The following is a 20,071-nucleotide window of genomic DNA, read 5'->3' on the forward strand; positions in this document are numbered from 1 at the left end:
AGAATCATTTGTCGTTTCGTTTCACTTTTTTTTTCGTCCACAGCCGGCCGGATGCGTCCTTCATGTGGTTCCTAAATCCGCTCAAATCGATCCGGTACATCATCTGGCACAACTACAAGTGGCGCATCATCAAGGGACTCATCATCGTCGGACTCGCCATCCTGCTGCTGCTCTTCTTCTACGCCATTCCGGGCTATTCGGTTAAGAAGATGCTCGGAGCGTAAGGAAGGGATGTGCATGACGCACAAAACAAATTACAATTACCAGCGAAGCAGCTATTGCGGTTTAAATTTGAGACTGTTATTTTTTCCAGAAATTTATTCAATTTTATTTTATTCTGTGAAACGTTTTCATAGAAAGACACAATCATATTTAGTACCTATTTATGTTTTATATATACAGTGATTGGCAGAATAATGTGCCAACAATTTTTTTTTCATTTCTTTATTTTTTTTGGTTCAAATGAAAAGTAAACACATCGTAATCATTCCCAAAATCTTATTCCAGGGGTCATTATGTTTTTTTTTTTGAATTTCATTCATGTTGCACTGAGAAAAATAAAATTAAAACAAAAACTGGGTTGGTTATACCTAAGATATAACCGCAAGGTTGACATAGGACTACCGTTGGCTCAGTAATCATTCGAGTGTATTGATTGAATTATTGATTAAACCAGTGATTGAACGAAACATTTTCCGATTTCAATCGCGAATTGTCATAGAATTGTCAAACACTAACTGAGCCATACGAATAGGAAAATATATGAAAAAGAACATGTAAACATTCAGAAAACCAACAAACAACATGAAGGAACACTAGGGTGCCAATGAAAATGGTCTTCTCTAATTTCAAAAAGTTACCTCATAAAAGATGTTCACCACCGTTTTATCGAGGTTTTACCCTATTCAAATTTCAACTTAATCGGATCTAAGGGAAAGTGGCGCAAAGCATTCAAAGTTTTTTGAAAATCGAAAAATCACCCAAGGGGGAAGTAAAGGAAATCGGGGTTTTCTAAAAAAAAACTTTGATTCCAAATGTCTTAAAATTGCACGAAACGTCGGGATCTATTGTCATCTCGAATTTTTTTTTTGTCAGAAATCGGCATTCTGGGACTTAGTTTTTTATGGAGTACGAAACGAAAAGTATGGTTTTGAGTGCTAGTAAAAATAGTTATCTCGATTTTTCATTCGGAACTTGCTACGAAATGTTGATTTACACGATAATATACCCAATGCAAAATATTAGCTCATTCAAGATCATTTACTGGTGTCATAAACGTTAAAATTTGAGTTTTTTTTTGAAAAACGAAAAATCACCAGAAATCGAGATTTTCAAAAAAAACATTGATGCCAAATGTCTTGAAATTGCATTACTCATCGAGATTTACAGTTATCTCGATTTTTTTCTGTCAAAAATATGTTTTTTGGCACTTGGTCGGTTTTACGCCTGAAAAATCGATTTTCGACAATTTTTTTTTTAATATAACTGTAAATCTCGACGTGTCATACAATTTTAAGACATTTGGCATCAAATTTTTTTTTCGAAAACCCCGATTTCCTTTACTCCCCCCTTGTGTGATTTTTCGATTTTCAAAAAACTCAAATTTTGACCGCTTTGCGCCACTCACCCTTAAGTCCAATTGAGCTGAAATTCGGCATAGGGTGTTTTTTCGAGTTGGTGAACATTTCGTATAGGGTAACTTTTTGAAATTTTTGGGTCGATTTTTCCCCATACATTCATTGGCACCCTAAAGAACACATTGAACGTACAATTGGAAACAGTACAGTTAAAATACAAATCACTACAATTTTCTTTAGGCATCAGACTACGTATTGCAAGCAAGACTAAACATGTAATTATTGTTGAACTAAAAATTAATTACATAGCTAAATGGCGGTCCGAAGTCTTTGTCGGCTGTGCCAACAATAGTGCAAATGCATATTTATACATTCAGAATTTATTTTACACAAAATGGGTAAAACTGAAGTTCACATTTGGAAAAAAGTGGATAAAACTGGATTTAAATTATACTGAAATTGAAAGATTTAAGGATTTAACTGTTTGATTGGATCGATGGATAAAAGCTGGAAGAATTCAGCTTAAACTGGAACATTGGTAACGCTGCCCGCTCCTTGCTTCTATTTGGAAATGCCGGTTTCCCCAGGCTCATTGGTTTTGAAATCTGTGTTAGATAAACACACAGATTCCAGCAATCGTACATCAACCACTGCGCAATCATAACTGAGTGGTATAACTTTTCTGGTCAATAATTAACAAACTTATAACTGTTGGACATTTTGTCTTTCGAATGAAGTAAATATCATACCACTCCGTTCAGCGGGCAAAGAGGTATCAACGTCCAAAACCTTGCACTTCAAGCGTCACCTTGAACTTACACCCCGCTACAGAAATGCGTTAAAACAACAATTTGTGTTCCGGAGGAATTTTTGGAGGTATTTTTGTGCACACCAAAATGTGTTTCCGTAGCATGAACTTCAAAATCAATGTGCCTGGGGGAATCCGCTTTGCCAATACAAACAAGCCGGGGGTATTTTTGTTCCCATCGAAATGTATTTCCCTTAGATAAATTTCAAAACAAAGATGCCTGGGGGAATCCGCATTGCAAATATATGCAAATTGCGAGTACTTTTGTACTCACTTATCTTTGTGCAGACCGGAATATGTTTCCCTAAAACGTACTTCTAAACTGAGAAGCTTGGGAAAATCGTCATTTCAGGTACTAGAGGTGAATGAACTTTCACGGTTCGTAACTACGTAAACATGAGAGATGTAATAGTTTCAGAGGGAAATGTAAAACACAATGATAGGAATCATATCAAACGTAAAAGGACGGTCATCGAATTTACTTGTAACGAAGGACAGAATCTATTACAATGCATGAATTGATTTTACATGGCAATTGTTCAAACTTTTTACTTATAAAGCAAATATATTGAATTCAATTGCATTCAAACATTGTTTCATTCAATCAATAATTGTATCAAAACAATACGAATGGTTACTAAGACAACGGTAGTCCTACGTCAACCTTGCGGTTATATCATAGATATAACCCACCCATTTCGTTTTGACCGCTACCTTACTGATGTCGTACTTCTTGGGAACCGCCCGGTACGATACCGAGATGAAGAATAGAAGATGGGAAGATTCACGAGTTTTGGTTGTGTTAAACTTTGATTGTATTAGTAGCCTGGAAGATTTGAAGTTCACATATCAGGCATACCAGTCAGTTACTCAAATGTTACAACATTGAGTGTGTCAGCGAGTAAATTTGAAAGAGGATATATAGAAACTAATGACATATTTCCAAAATATATTTTTCGCATTAGAAAAAAAAACAGAACATGTCACAAACTAAAATGTTTATTTTGACGTAGGATTACGTCTTTCGGGAACATATTGGGGTACAAATTGAAAATCGAAAATGGAGTACATCGTGAAAATTGTCCAATTTCAAACGCTTTTTGCTCAGTCATTTCATGATGGATTGATGAAATGTTTGCGTCAATTGATTTCGGCACTCCAGAACAATTTTTTATATTGAAGTAAATAATATATGTCATAAAAAAACTATCGAACAATTGATAAATCTCAACCCCTATCCTAACGGAAATACTCAGTTCCGATTGGTCGAAGTTGACGACACATGCGGCGGGTCCCTAACAGAGACATCTAACCAAGCTAACTGGAGTAAATCGGCATTGCAAATATATACAAGTAGGGGGAGCTTTCGCTTCCGACCGGACTGATTTCCCTAACAGAGACATCTAAACCAAGGTGCCCGGGGAAATCGGCAGTGCAAATATATGCAAGTCGGGGGCATTTTTATATTGCAAGTAAGGTGAGTGATACAATTAATTCTAGCAATAAAATTTAAATATTGAACTTTAATGGTGGTTACTCGAGAACGGGTCGTTTGGTTTAAGCTGTCTGTTTTTTTATAAACTTTCCTTGGGTGAAACCCAAGGAAAGTTTATACGGCGAGAAAAATTGGAAATGTGAAGAATACATATAGTATTAGCTGTTGTTAGTCCAATTAAAATACGCATGGGGTTGAATAAACACTCAGAAAGAAAAAAAACTATAAAAGAAAATTACCTTTTCCATTTCAAATATGTTTTTTCTATATTAAAGTAACATGTTTTCATTGATCAGAAACATTGATAGTTGTGATCGGTATTGGTAATAATTTTATATTGCATTGGTGAGTTTTTTTTTCTTTATTTCATCCATACATGAAGGGTGTGTCACATCAAATTGCATCACGGAAAAAACGCTGTAGAAATTTAATTTTTAGGAATTATATCTTCAGCTTTCGCTTATAATCAGATAAGAGTGTATAGATCACGTTGGCCATGCTTCACTGTCAATTTTTTGTAAATTTGGAAAAAGTCGTCGAACGAAAAAAAGCGTCGTGAATTAATCCTGTGCACTCATTTCGATAATCCGGAGTTGTCACATCGGGACATCGGTAAGATGGTGGGAATCGTCCAATCCACGGTCAGCAGAGTACTAAAACGATACATCGAGAACCTAACCATCGACCGGAAGGTGAAGAACGGCAAAAATGGATGCTCCGTCAGTGAAAAAGATCACAAGCGCGTAGTTAAGCAGTTTAGACGTGATCCGAGAAGTTCGGTCCGGGATGTCGCCAATAAGCTGAATTTGTCAAGTTCATTCGTCCAGCGGACCAAGCAGCGGGAGGGCCTGCGTACATACAAGGTTCAGAAGGCTCCTAACCGCGACGAAAGGCAAAACATGGTGGGGAAGACGCGAGCCCGGAAGCTGTACACCGAAATGCTGACGAAGCCGCATTGCCTGGTAATGGACGACGAAACCTACGTCAAAGCGGACTTTCGTCAGCTGCCGGGCCTGTTGTTCTTCTCCGCAGAGGACAAATTCAGCGTTCCGGAGGAGATTCGCAAGCAGAAACTATCCAAGTTTGCCAAAAAGTACATGGTGTGGCAAGCGATCTGCTCTTGCGGAAAGCGGAGCGCCCCCTTCGTGATGACCGGCACGGTAAACGGGCAGGTTTCCCTTAAGGAGTGCCTACAGAAGCGCTTACTACCACTATTGAAGCAGCACGAGGGCCCGACCATCTTCTGGCCGGATCTCGCTTCGTGCCACTATTCAAAGGACGTGTTGGAGTGGTACGAAGCCAACGGGGTCACCTTCGTGCCAAAGGTAATGAACCCGCCCAACGCGCCGGAGCCTCGCCCAATAGAAAAATATTGGGCGATTATGAGGCAGGCCCTCCGGAAGAACCCAAAAGTTGTCAAATCGGAGGCGGACTTCAAGAGAAAATGGATTTCTGTTCAAAAAAAACTACAACCTGACGTTGTACAGAACCTTATGGACGGGGTAAAGAGGAAGGTGCGGGCATACGGGCTTGGGCTCGAAGTATGAATAAAAAGAAAATGCCAAAAGTTGTTTAATAGTTTTTATTTTACTGTCTAAAATTTTCCAAACGGATCGGTCTACTGGGCGAATTTCTACAGCATTTTTTCCGTGATGCAATTTGATGTGACACACCCTTTATCACGGGAGGCATCTCGTCTAGGATCACAGAGGGCGGTTTTCATCATATCTCGTTCCACTTCAGTATCTTTTATCTGATACGCACCATCCAACGACTGTTTACATCCTTCTGTCATCATCACTCGGTTATAAGCACTGGTGGAGTGAACAAACAATACCCAACAACCAAACAAAACGGCTCTCTCAGGGCCACCAAATCATTATCAAAGAGTTTAACGATGTAATTCTTCAAACATATCCAAAATCAACAGATAGCCTAACGGAATCCTATGTCAACTATGCGGTCGTGTCTCGGACACAACCCTCCTGTGACTTTTTTTCTTTGATTTCTTCTTATATCAGAAATAGTATTCTAATGTCTACTACGTTTGGATTTTAGAGCAACTTCATGGAAGTTTTTCTCTTGTCAGCAATTGTAATTACTTTTTTCACAATTAGGGTGTTGAACACTTCATTCGTCTAAAACTAAGATACAAGCGGAAAACTTTTCGTCTCAATCTAGTTCATACGAAGTCAATTAAATTTATTTTCAAGTGAATTTTACATGAAAAAACTTGCAACCTTTTTTCCCATCCACTGTTGAATGTTTCTCCGTTAAAGGAACAAAAGATAATGTGACTCTGACTTTGTTCATTTACGTTTTTGGTCGACGTAATAATACTGAAATTTCGCTCAATAATACTGAAATTTCAGTTTCTGCTAAATTGTTAGTTGGGCTTTCATGATTTCGAACGCTAACATTGTTTTTAAGAAAAAAAATTGTTCTTCATTTCATCTGCTTATTTTTACTTGTAATAGCAACACTTTTCCTATGTAGTGGACTATTATAAGAAAAGTAACATGCATAAACAAAATCTGTGACGTCACAGATTTAAAAATCTTCCCACCTTTCATTTTCCATCTCGCTGCGATACGCCGTTCTCGACATCTCGAACGATCAATTTTCGGATGCACAAAGGATTTTTTTTTTTTTGAATATCCGTTTCTCCATTTTTCTCGACCTCACCACCGAGTGCGACCACGTGTACAAATGCTCTAGAGCCAAGCTAGTTGTTTCTAAACGTCAAAATACTCAAAACATAAACAATCGAGGGGTATCATGATGGAAACTTATCGAAAATATTTCGATTTTCACAGTGGGTACTTTATTTTGTCACTGTTTTTTTTTTTTGGAATACAAACTGTCTAATCGGAATAAATGTGTGGGATAAAATGAAAGTATAAACAATCAACATTTAGAAAAAAATTGAATATTTGGATTGCTTATAACTCGAGCATTTCTTAATATATCGCAAAGATGTTTTCGGATTTGTTTCCCTCTGAATTTTAAATGGATTAATCTACTATTGGTTCGTTCGATTAATAATCGGGTTATGTAGTCAGTATTCGATTAATCGAATAATCAGTATTCGATTATTCGAATCGCATACCGACTACAAAAACAAAAATAACACTCATGACCAGGATTGCCAACTATTATTTTCAAAAACCAGGAAGAATGAAAATAAAAATCTGGAGAAATCTAGCTCATATTGTGTTGTCCGGAAAGTTCGAATCGAATTTTGGAAACACAAACGCATGATTTCTTTGGGCAAGCATACATTTATTCAAGTTTATGTGCCATCTTTCACAATATCAATATCACAATAGCAATATCCGGTAAGTGCAATATCAGCTAAGGTGGAATAGCACATTCCAGCCTGACTCCAAAATAATTCGTCGTGTTGTCAAAGAGACATGAAGTTTGATGTTGCTCTGATAGAGCACGACGGCTATCAAATTGACTAATTCTGAAAGTTCCTTTAGTTTGTTGCGAGCAATAGTTGTGGGAATTTATCGACTGTTTGATTAGTAAAAGCTCATAATGGAGCTTTGAGAATAATGAATAAGTTGAGCTGGAAATGTATAGACAAAGTTATAAAGTATTTTAAGTATTCACAAAACAACGAGTAATTATTTTCATCAAAAATATAACGAATAGAAACTCCCTTTGGGCGTGCTAATCTGATAGAGTATCCTTCTTTCCGGCCAACTTCACGCTTCAATAAATGTCGACAGGGTATCTTCGAGAAAGCGAATCGCTTCGGAATATATAGATAATAAACAAAAGAAAATGAACAAGTGCGGACTGGAGAGCATTTTTATGTAGGCTGTTATGACAATTTGAATTTGCAGCCAGGAAAGCTTCGTATAATTATAACGGATAATTTTCATTCTAATAAAGTAAAAAGTACAAAATCAGGATAAATCAGGATCATTTAAGAAAAATTAGGTAAAATTGAGTGTTTGTCATGATATCAGGAAAAGTGTCAAAAAGTCTGGGAAATCCTGAAAAATCAGGAAGGTTGGCATCTCTGCTCATGACAATAAAAATTCAATGTCTACAAAGCGAATTTAATAATTAGGGGTTCCCAATTCTGTTCCCAATGCATATATGAGTGTCGGAATGGATGATTGATAAGTAAAACATTATTTTATTAAAAGTCTTATTGTCAAATATCGGAGATCGTTTAGAGGAAATCGACATTTTACATGTTCATAAAGCATTTATTTCTTATGAAAAATACAATATCATCATTAGCAGAAATAGCTTAGCATCGATAGAACTATTTAACATTAAATAAAAAAAATCAACGGAGGTAAAAAACTTCTTTTTCACCGAGATAATGTACTTCGCTATCGGTCGATCGATCGATCATAAAATTACACGTATTGCCGTACGAATTTATTTCCCTGGTACCGTATTATCTGGATTTGAATCCCAGTGACAGCTTAAAAAACAGACATTAATGCACAATTAAAAATGCAACTTGACTTATTCCAGTAAAGATACTGAGATATAAGGGGCGAACACGAAATTATTGCGACACCGAAAATGTAATGCCAATTTTCTTATAATGTTTAGAATCAAACCAAAATTTTAGGGTAGTTTTATACATATATTTACTTAAAAAATCAAAAGAAAAGTTAATCGATGGAACCTTGAGTGTAAAATTGAACGCATTTTCGCTTGATGCCCTCCATCAAAGTCTTTACAGTGTCATCCGGTACCAGTTTCTCAGTTTTTTTTCCATTTTCTTAGCATGTCCTTCTCGTCTTTGACAGTCTTCTTGCTCTTCCAAAGTTTCCGCTTCATTATTGCCCAGTACTGCTCCACAGGGCGCAGCTCCGGACAGTTTGGAAATTCCAGGAGTTTGGAAAGAATTTGTTCTCTCGACTCGCGTTGGTTCACCTCCATTTTCGTTGAATCGAAGAACACGACTTCGAGTTTGACAGCATGTAGACAATACACATCAATGAGAAAGTGTGCAAAATTTGGTTGATTTTTACCCAATGGTAAGACATAAACATGTCAGGTTGAAGCATATATGATGCATAAATTCGATTGTTACTCTAGGTTTGTTTCATTAACCATCCTATGGAATTGTTAAGTTATCCAACAAACAATCATTAGCTGTTATTAAACTAGACAGTTGAATAATGATCGAACAATAGCAATGAGTGCTTAATAAGACTATATGCTGAGCTATACGATGTATAAGAGATTATTTCGACCACATTGAAGCTTTTGTTCAACCGTTGATATTCACTTGGATAGTATGCCAGAGAAACATTTTAAAACGTTTCTTCAACTGCAAAGAAGCTTTTGTACAACACATGACAGTCTATTGAGATTGGTCTACTGAATCGCTGTAAGCATTTTCAAGCTCACGTTTGACTGCTTCTCATTACATTTTTTTATTGGTCTAAGGGAGCAAATTGCTCGTGCGATAGAAAAAAACATTTACAAAGGGTTAAAAACTGAGGCATTTGCGTGTTTTGTCAACAACTAGCTTTTTCAGATTGACAGTCACGTAATTGTATTACAGTAGACCTATCAAAAGTATCGTCACAATAAACAGCCTGTAAACGACGATAAATCGCACTAAAATTCACTTTCTCGGCAGTTGAAAATTCAATTGTTTAATTCGTGCTGACATATCACTAGAAAACGACGCCATACCTCCACTACTCCAAACAAACTGAATGGAAACAATGCCTTCAAAACAGTACTTGTAGTTCGTCTTCTACAAGCAGTGCACATGTGCTTGTATTCATCAGCCTACCCTCGTATTTGTAGAAATTTGGCAAAATAAAATAATGCAGTCAGACGAAAACCACCTTCTTTGGTAGGGCAGTCTAAGTAGAAATGGACAAATCAAAATATGGTCGAATAAACGTTTTTGCCACACCTTGGAGTTGGATAAACGTTTTTAATTGACTTTAAACTACATTTAACGAACAATATTTTCAATAGCTTAATAATTTCTTCTAATTTGTGTGAACAAGGGCTGAATAGAGGTTTTGATGACAAATAGTTTAGGTATCATGAAACTATCAGGAGAACGTCACACTTGTTAGTTGGGTATATTTCGGATTTACGTCATGGGTAAAATTTTCAATAAATCGTCTCTAGGACCTATTTTGAAAATAAATTCAAATAAGTGTGCGCTATCACTAATATACGTCCGAAAGTGTTGAATTGTGAAGAAGCTCGCTATTAATACTAAATTTAAGAAACTTTTATATTCTCATTCATCACCGCTGTTACATGCAAGACTATATTTCATGATAGTAATACTTTACACAATTATTTGACATTTGATCAATTTTCTGAATAAAAATAAGAAAGCTTCATTAATTCATTAATTCTAAATGTTTTCTCCAAACATTTATTTATTGTTGCTTTTCAAAACTTACGTTGGATGACTAATTGTTTTCAGTATTCCGAATTTGTCATTTTAGATATAATGGCATATCATGAAGAAAACATTTTTGAACAGTCTTATTGATAATTTGTTGGTTTTGTACAAATTAACAGTTCGGCTGAAATGTTTATAAGGTAACACAGTAAAACTATTTTTTTTGTAAAATTCGATTGTATTATTCAACATAATTGCCTTCGAGCAGCGATCTTGCAACTTTTCGATACCATTGTTATAGTACTCTTTCGGTTTTTCCTCAAAAAAGGCCTCAGTTTCGCTAACTTCGGTAATTTCGGTAATATTCCACAGTTGCAATAGCTGGAGCAGAGTAAGGATAACGTTTGTCAAGCCATGCTTTGGTTTGCACTGTATTTTTTCCATCAAAAAGCAATGCTTTATCAATACACGAAATTCGGATTTTTCCATTTTTTCACACAATAACAAAAGTTGCTTCACTCTCAATGCTGTAACTCACGAACCAATCGACCGATTGCTGAAGTTATTGATTCATTCAATCCGGGGGTACTTTTGTATGGGCATGCAATTTTGTATTCCAAACTGTGTTTTTCCTAACTACAAAAGCAGGTACGAACACAACACTCATTCAATCAATAAATTAATCAATACAATCAAATAATCACTCAGTCAACGGTCGTGCTACGTCAACCTTGCGGTTATATCATACATATAACCCACCATTTTTAGTCTATAAGAAACACTTTTATTTTTCTCAGCACAACATGAATGAAACTTTAAAAAAAATAAGATTTTAGAAATGATCAAGATGTGTTTACCTTTTATTTTAACCAAAAAAGATCAATTGGGCACTTTATTTTGCCAATCTCTGTACTAATAACAAAAGGTGTACAAATACTGCAACCAGCCACTTTGTAAATACTAAACGACTGTCTTACCTATCTTTATGAAATTTGCTTCCACTCTATTTACCTTTGAAAATCAAACGCGTCAAAACTAGTAGTTTAACTATCAAATGACGAATTGTTAATCTTATCTGCAAATTGGGCTTGTCAGAGATCGTAGTTAGTTGAATATATACATAAAACCACAAAACCAAACATTGCACAAAGTATTAGGGCACGCGTTGGTAGAGATTTGAAATTTTATCAGAATACGACACACACAAAGTAACAAAAAAAAAAAAAACAACAACAGAAGCCATATCTTTTTCTCTTTCTTTCTATTGCTCAAATCCGAGAGCTTCGATTCAGACCAATCAAATGAAATATATTTATAAGATTTTATTGAACAAAACGATACGATAAGCACACAAAACTATTGTAAGAGTGTGCACACAATCTGAGGAGAAAAACAAAGGAAACAACCCACAACAAACCGACTCACACACAGAATATATCGAATGTTTTCACTGTTATTGCAATGAGATGGTATTTTACTTCACATTAAAATTTTTAGATGATGCGAGATATGAGATATTTTATTATGACAGAGCAACTCATGGCACACTCCGGTCGCCATTTTCCCACCAAATTGAAGGAGATATTTTTCCTGCTTCGCAGTAATCAAATTGCGCATTAGTTTCCCCATCTAATCTGTATTAATTAAACAATCAAAAATCTACCAAAAATACACTGAGCCGGAAAACAAACGTCGAACGTTTCCTTTCTACATCAATCAAAATATTAATGTAAACACCAAATATAATCCACTCCAAGTGTGACTAATCAATCTACTACGATTATACCTTGCTCCGACCGTTTTGGGAAACAACCATATTAGGATAACTCTTTGTTATATACACACACTCAGCGTATTCAAATTCTAACAACCAAATCACATGAAAACACCCATACACACTTCAAACCTTATGAGCATAACTAAAAATAAAAACTCAAGTGAGAGAAAAAAATAACCCAACGCCTGCTACCACTGTGCTTGATCGATTCGAACTTCCAGAAAAATGCAATCGTCCCGAATGTAACGCTCCGACCGGAGCACCTGATGGGGGATGTGAATGTATTGACTCTTCTCGTAGTGCTGCTGTTTGCGCCGAGCCTGGATGGGTCTACTGTGGTCCACCACTTTCGTCGTGCGGTCCTCCGGTTGGTCCCGGAGGGTGACGGTCCCCACGAGCGCGCAGGGCCACTCGAGCAAATTGTCGTAGTACCCGTTGATTACAATGAGCCCGACGATGAGGTTTCGGCCCCGCCAGGTACCAATGCCGTTGAGACTTGCCTGCAGCTGGAAGGAAAATCGTTTGCGTTAAGATCTGCTCCAACCGTTGACTGTGTGGACGGAACCCACCTGGAGCGTGTATCCGAACGGTTTGTTGCAAAATGGGGGACTCTTCATCATCACGTCGTTCTCCTGGGACTCCTTGAAGCGCTTGTCGAACTGATCGATTCGCCAAATGAGATGACCCGCAGTGTTCTGTATGACCGCGAGCTTCTCCTGGTGTTGTAGGTGAACCTGCAGATCGTCCAGGCACTGCTTGGTGTAGTAAGTCTCGCGGCGATACTTCTCCAGCGTTTTGTAAATCTTCTCGCTCGTGTCCTCGGTTTCGTCGACGGTGTTGCGGACACCCTTCAGTTCGCAATCCAGCTTGGCTTGCTTGTCGAGCAGTTCCTGGACGACCAACCGCATCGAGCCAATTTCGTCGCTCAGATCCAATGGCGACTCGTGTCTGGGTTCCTTCTGAAGGGAACTGGAGAGAAGACTGGGTTTAGAATTTATTGTGTTGAAGGAGCCGTAGGGATGAACACTTTTAGTGTTCAGAACATGGGATTAGTACAGTTTGAATAAAGGCGAATGTTTTGGAAACCTCGTACCTTCAGTGGAGCTATATTCTAGCATCTCTACCAACATCAATAGCGATGTTAAAGCCTTGTTCGATAATAATGCATAGCGCACGGAACACGTTTAAGAACAGTGGTTCTACTCGGAGTATTGACCTTCTACGGAAACTGGATGTCATTCTATTGGTAGGAGCCGAGAGGAACGCTGCTGTCATCTGGAGTGTGTAAACCAAATTATACTAATTTGTAATCTTTTGGCAGTGGTTGGCTTCAAGGAGGACACTATCTGGCTGTGCATTCTGGCTGCTCAATGATTGGTCGAGGTAGTACGAACCAATGATCTTGAGCCTGGATTCGTCACGAGCGATACTAGCAGCGAACACGTTTATGGCGAAGATTATGCAGGAAGTGAAGCTAACTAACGGTTCGAAATTGTCTGAAAACGAGAGTGCATTCTTTAGCTAGCAGAATGTGTCGAAGATGTCAGTCGACAAGGAAGGAAGGAAGGAAGGTATTGTATTATAGAGACTTTAAACTTTTGCAGTTCATTCGTCTCTAGCCTTGAAAAAGGCCCTTTGAAAACTCTACTCTATTTTACTCCAGCGCTACCACCTCCGCCCTCTTGCCTTGAGAAAGGCACTCGATCCCTCGCCGTCCAGCCTGTCCAGCAACGATGTTGTCCAGTCGGTGTCCACACAAAGAATGAGTCGACAAGGCTCGGCGTGAAGCGTTTCCGTTGTGAGAGGGTTGGACATTGGTATTTTCCGCATCGGAGTGCCAGAAAGAAGCAAGAAGAAGAAAGAGACGTGGAGTACCCAAAGAAGAAATGCAGCTTTCTCCGTTACTCATACGGTGCAATAGTCTGAGCGGAGCAATAGTGAATGGTTCTACGATTCCGACTCATTTGTGTCGCAAAAAAATTATGGAAGGAGTACAAAGTTGTCAACACCGACAACGTGGTAGTTGCGATTGATCGTGATGCAGATGGCCTCTATAAGCTGTCCGAAACGAAGGAATCCGTTGAGATTCTGAACCAGGATGATAGATGCGAGCAGTGACATCGGTGCATGCGGCATCTCTCTATTAGAAGGATGATCCGGCTGGAGGAGATGGAAACAGGATTGGAATTCGATGTGAAGAACTCTTTGAGGTGCATCAAAGCGACAATTACATTGTCGTAAACCATTCAAAGAGAAAGGGGGATCGTGTGTTGGAGCTCATCCACTCGGACTTGTACGGTCCAATGGAAGCAGAGTCGATGACAGACAATTGTTTTCTGATCTTCATCGACGATGACAGCCCAAAATCCAAGGTGTATTCCCTGAAATCGAAAACGGATATACTCGAGACGTTGCAGAGCTACAAGGTCTGTGGAAAACCGAACCAGTGAAAGTACGGACAAACGGCAAGAAGTACGTGAACCGAAACTCAGAAATTCTTGGTGAAGGAATGAATCTATCACGAGACGTCTGATCCCTACAATCCGGATCAAAAAGGGATTGGTAGAAAGGATGAAAAGTACGCTAGTCTAAGGGGCGAAAAGTATACTGTTTTATGCACGTCTGTACAAAGAAATCTGGGTGGAAGCAGTTGCAGTCGCATCAGACGTGAAGGGTGTACCAGGTGCATCTACGAAGGGACTGTCGGGAACTCTCGGACGGCCAGGTATATCGAATCTACGAATATTTGGAGCCGAAGTAATGGTACACACGTCGAAGGAAAAGCGAAAGAAGTATGACTGGAAAACTGAAGCGTGTTCTTTCGTTAGATATAGACGAGTTTCGACGGTGTACAAGTTTTACAATAAGAACACAAAGAAGGTTTCCGTCAGTTAAGGTATGCCAGCAGCAAATAGTACAGGAGGTAGTCCAGAGGACCCATAACGTTTGCATTAACAAAAATGGACAAAAATTGCCGATTTTTCATTGCCACATTTCATTCCACCTTTACACGCACTGACGGAACTACCCATGCAGTATCAATCATAGTAACCCATGAGTCAGCAGAAAAAAATTGACAGCTATATTAGTCGAACTCTAACCGTGATGGCGAAAAACAGTGAAGTTACTCTTTTTAGAAGTGTGCGCGTTCAAAGAACGGTACCCCGCCGCGTCGAAAACAGACATCGTGCGGCAGTTCGGACTATTGGACAACAATCAGAGCATCGAAAGAAAGCTCGGTTCCGGACGACCCTAAGCAACAAGAAGCTCCAAAGGATGCTGAAGAGGAAGATTGAGGGAAAAGTGGCTCTGTAGCTGCGTGCGCTCGGTCGAGAGGTCGGTGTAACCGGCCAAACAGTGGAAAATTACCTGGCGAACATGGTCATACATGTCAGGAAGCGGAAGTCTCGTCCACTGGTCTCGGAGCTGCAGGCAATGACGCAGCGGCAGCGGCTGAATAAGATGGTCAAGTCGATTTTCCCGGCGAATCGCGACGTGGCGATGGTGGTGGACGACGAGACCTATCTCACCCTGGATGGCAACGACTAGTCTTTTACTTCCCCACGAAGGAAGTGAGCTCCGAAGTGTAGTTTACTTCACACATCAAGTTCCCCAAGAAGGTGCTGCTGTGGCTTACAATCAGCGAGAAGGGGATGTCAAAGCCGCTCTTCTTTAGCTCCGGACTGGCCGTCAACGAGGAAGTTTATAGTACGAAGTGCCTACCGGAAGTTGCATCATTCATCAAGAAATACTATAAGGGCGAATACGTGGTGTTCGGGCCGGATCTGGAATCGGCTCACTACTCGAAGCGTTAGAGGAGATGGAGCGGCTGAATATCGATGTGGTACCCAAGTCGACGAACCCGCCTAACGTCCCTCAGCTGCGTCCCATCGAGAATTTCTGGGAAAACCTGAAGCGTAAGATCAACTCCAACAATTTTGTCGCGAAAACTGAGAAGGAATTGATAAATAAAACAAAGAAAGAACTCAAAAACATGCCTACCCGCATGTTTTCGTCCGCCATGACCAATGTTCCGGTTAACTGCCGGAAGGCCGCTCGCAAGGGTGTAGAATTTTGGTGCAAGTAAGATAATATAATTATCTTCCATTGGGAAATTTATCAAACTCAATAATCTGTCTTAGTTTATTTTATCACCATCCGAAAAAAGTTCATTTTTTAAATGCAAACGTTAGAAGTAGTTTAGAGTGTATTGTTTACAGTGAATTTGTCTCAGTGTCAGTTTTTCGAGAAATTCAAAAACTTGCGTCACCCGAAAAGCTACGTTAGCTCTCTCATCGGGACATCGAAATACAACTCAGAATCGTGCGGTCAATGGTGAATCGTGTGATTAAAAGTTACGAAACTAGGAAACGAAACTCTGAGCCTCTAACGGAAGGTGAAATGCGGTCAGAATGAATGTTCTAATGCTTCGATCTCACATCCCAAAAATGCTGAATCTGTTCAAGTCTCGTTCAGAGAGCCAAAGTCCGGGAGCGACTGCATACGTACTAATTGGTTCTATTTTATTGTCTGAAATTTTGAAAAGGATCGGTTAACTAGGTAACTTCCTACAGCGTTTTTTTTTCCGTGATGCAATTTGATGTGGCATAATTACAATGCAATGTCACTTTTCTCGGGATAGAGAAACAATTTGTGGGTTACGTAGACGCATGAGGATGCATTGTTCTGGGATAGGATCGATTGCAAGAGTTTAATATTTATGACTTGTACATCAACTCTTTCAGCAAACAACTCACAGTGGTAAGTAAACCACATGCGTGTCAGGATCAGCTTAAAGTGAAGTTTCCTGGGTATTCCGAGAAGCACTCGGCCGTTGTACCAAAATAAAGATTCAGTGGTACCTAAAACCAGGAGCAAACCCAGTTTACAAACCCAAGCATTTTCACTCACAAAGGTAGTAGAGAAGGAGTTGATATGGTAGCAGAAACTATCCGGTTTTAATGCAGAACTGGAAACAAATCGGTATTCACCTTACATCTGATGACATTTTTGCGAAGATCGCTAGCGGTCAATTCTTCAGCATCATTGCCTTGTCATACGCGCATTTTCAGATGGCAGTAGAAAGGGATTTGCCGAAGCTATCAATGGTGAACACCCACAAAAGTCAAAAGTAAAATACTTTCACTGAGGTTAAATTCAGTTCTTGGTTCCTCTCAGAAAGCTATCGGTAACCAACTTTGTGATCTGGATCGGTCACAATCTTTTCTCGACGATGTGACGATGGTGCATGGGAAGACGTGAGCCGATCGTGACAGGAACATGAAAAAGCAACTACAACGAATCCAAGATAACGGCTTCCTTCTAAAAATCGAAAAATGAAACTTTTTTACGATTCAAAAAAGTATTTGCTTTCATATCATCGATATGAAAGGCATTCGAACGGATCTAACGAAAGTTTCAACAATCACAGGTGTCGGGAAATGAGCGATCTACGTAAACCCCTTGATCATCTGTTGCAGAAGGACAAGAAATGGGCTTGGAAGGGAAAATGAAAACAATCGTTCAACCAGTTCAAGGAGTTTACCTGATGCTCTATACACGAAGAATATGATGCTTCGGTGTATCGGAAATGGTTTCATTATCAGGCATCGATACTCAGATGGCACGGATAAAATAATTTAACATGCCTCGCATTTATGGATAAATGCGGAGCAGGACTACACACGAATAGACAAGAAAACATTTTTAAAAAAATAATGTTTCGGTGGTTCTAGAAGATTCTGTCTACATAATCCCAATCACCTCTAGGACGATCAGCATTGCTACTCGACATGTCGCGTGTCGCAGAGATGGACAGTCTGACATCGACACAAGGTATTCTTTCTGATGAACGAGTTGTGCTTTCAGACATCTACAGGAAACGCATTCTTCAACGTCTACACCACGGACATCGCAGAAGTGTCCGAATGAAGCATACAGCTCGTGATTTTGTAAATAAATTTGTAAATTCAAAGTTGCATGAAATATCTGAACCAGTCCAAGTCCGTTTTGACAGCTTTAATGCGATATACAGGGTTTTCCAACTTTAAATTCCGAAAGTAAATTGAAATAAAACACACTTAGAATTCGAATTCCGATGAAACTTTTATTTCAAATTAAAGTTTGGTTTATGCCATTCTGTGTGAAATACAACATCATTCAAATGTCCACCTAGGGCTTCCTCGCACACCTTGATCCGGAACAGGTAATTTTCGATGACTTTTCGGCATATATGGGGCGGTATCTCGGTCATAACTTCACGAATGTTGTCTTTCAAATGTTCAAGAGTTTGCGGAGAGTTGGCATAGACACGGTCTTTCGCATAACCCCACAAAAAAAAGTCTAGCGGGTTCAAATCGCATGATCTGGACGGCCAATTGGCATCACCAAAACGCGAAATTATGTGTCCCTCAAATTTCGTTCGCAATGTGGCCATGATCGGTCGTGTTGTGTGGCACGTGGCGCCGTCCTGCTGAAACCACATGTCATCCGTATCCATATCTTCAATTTGTGGCAAAAAAAATCGGTTAACATGCGGCCATAGCGCTCACCATTCACAGTTACCGTCTCGCCGTCCTCATTTTCAAAGAAATACGGCCCGATGACTCCACCAGGCCATAATGCGCACCAAACAGTGACTTTTGAAGGATGCATTGGCCTCTCAACAATCACGTGTGGATTTTCTGAGCCCCATATACGGAAATTTTGGGTGTTCACATAGCCACCGAGCTCGAAATGTGCCTCATCGCTGAAGAAAATTTGATGCGAAAATTCAGTATTTTGCTGCTGTTGTTCGTTTACCCAATCGACGGATGCCCGACGCATTCCATGGTCACCACGCTCTAATTTTTGTACCAGTTGGACTTGGTGCAAGTCCAAATGCAAAATTCGCCACAATGATGTGTTTGACAAGCCCAATTGCTGAGCACGCCGTGGAATGGAAACATTCGGGTCATCCTCCACACTGGCAGCAACAGCAGCAATATTTTCGGCCGAACGCACATTACGATGATGCACAGGTTTCACAATATCCGCTACGGATCCAGTTTGTTCGAATTTACGCACTACATTAGCGATTGTGTGCTCTGTAGGCCGTCCATGACGACCAAAATCCGTCCGTAATGCTCGAAAAACATTTGCCGGTTTTTCATCATTTTTATAGTATAGTTTAACAAAATTAACACGTTGTGCGATGCTAAAACGATCCATATTGTAAAATGGCAGACATTCAACTAACGATATGACGCTTTGGTTGACAGCTATGTCAAACGGTTGTCAGCGCAGGGCTGTATACTTTCGGAAGCCCGAAATGGAAAACCCTGTACATTGTGAGCAAAAAAGGCGGGTGGGTAATGTCGGGGACATAACCGGAGTGACGTAGGACTATACAAAGGGGACAGCTTCTGTTAAATATATATTTTAAATATATTGTTTTATTTTCTTCTCCTACGTGAATACCTACCTATCTACCTTAAAAATAGATTAGTTTACTGTTTACTCTTCATGAATATGTTGATGGTTCTGAAAAGAACCTTTGGTGTTGTGTTTTTGTTATCACTCGATATTCCCATCTTGTTCGGTTAAACCTTCCTGTTTAGCTATTGCGTTTGCCACTCGCCACAGCTTTCACAGTTGGAAAATTTCTTCCCATCCAGCTTGTGACATGTTGTTCAGTAAATTACATTTAATGCGACGTGCCGGAGAAACACTTTGCCACTCACTGAAACTAATTGTTGCCTTGATGAGCGCCGAACCGAAGCACTCCGACGGCCGAAACTCTATAATCGCTGTTAGGTATACTGGTGCTCCGGCACCAATCCGTTCGGCTTAGTTACCCTTGCGGAGCAATCAGTGAATGCGACCAACAGGGAACTGGAGACCTGCACGGTTCGAGTGAGACTTTGCCTTTCCCTTAACTTGTTCTCCTTTGTTACGTCCACGATACCGATGCCGTACAACCACACGGGTTTACGGTTTGAAAGAAAATAAGATATTTTTTGGGGTCCGCGTGTTTTATACTCTAGCGGTACACACTCACAGGATAGAGACAAAT

The 20,071-nt window shown here is 39.5% G+C and overlaps 2 protein-coding genes across 8 annotated transcripts in view; one reads left to right on the forward strand and one right to left on the reverse strand.

The window, feature by feature from the left end:
• The window catches only part of LOC129762853 (otoferlin-like), a 301,153-nt gene extending 296,581 nt beyond the window's left edge, over positions 1-4,572 (forward strand). For all 6 annotated transcript variants that reach the window (XM_055761426.1, XM_055761421.1, XM_055761439.1 and 3 more), the window contains one exon: positions 44-4,572. In XM_055761426.1, coding sequence (XP_055617401.1) covers positions 44-224 — 181 coding nt within the window. In that variant the 3' untranslated portion in view covers positions 225-4,572. The remainder of the gene's footprint in view (positions 1-43) is intronic.
• A 3,757-nt stretch (positions 4,573-8,329) lies between these two features.
• LOC129762951 (uncharacterized) overlaps positions 8,330-20,071 on the reverse strand; it is a 29,660-nt gene continuing 17,918 nt past the window's right edge. For both annotated transcript variants that reach the window (XM_055761588.1, XM_055761596.1), the window contains exons 4-5: positions 12,588-12,987; positions 8,330-12,524 (exon numbers count right to left, since the gene is read on the reverse strand). In XM_055761588.1, the coding sequence (XP_055617563.1) occupies positions 12,207-12,524; positions 12,588-12,987 (718 nt within the window). In that variant the 3' untranslated portion in view covers positions 8,330-12,206. The remainder of the gene's footprint in view (positions 12,525-12,587; positions 12,988-20,071) is intronic.

The sequence above is a fragment of the Toxorhynchites rutilus genome, chromosome 1, assembly GCF_029784135.1.
Source record: "Toxorhynchites rutilus septentrionalis strain SRP chromosome 1, ASM2978413v1, whole genome shotgun sequence".
NCBI lineage: Eukaryota > Metazoa > Arthropoda > Insecta > Diptera > Culicidae > Toxorhynchites > Toxorhynchites rutilus.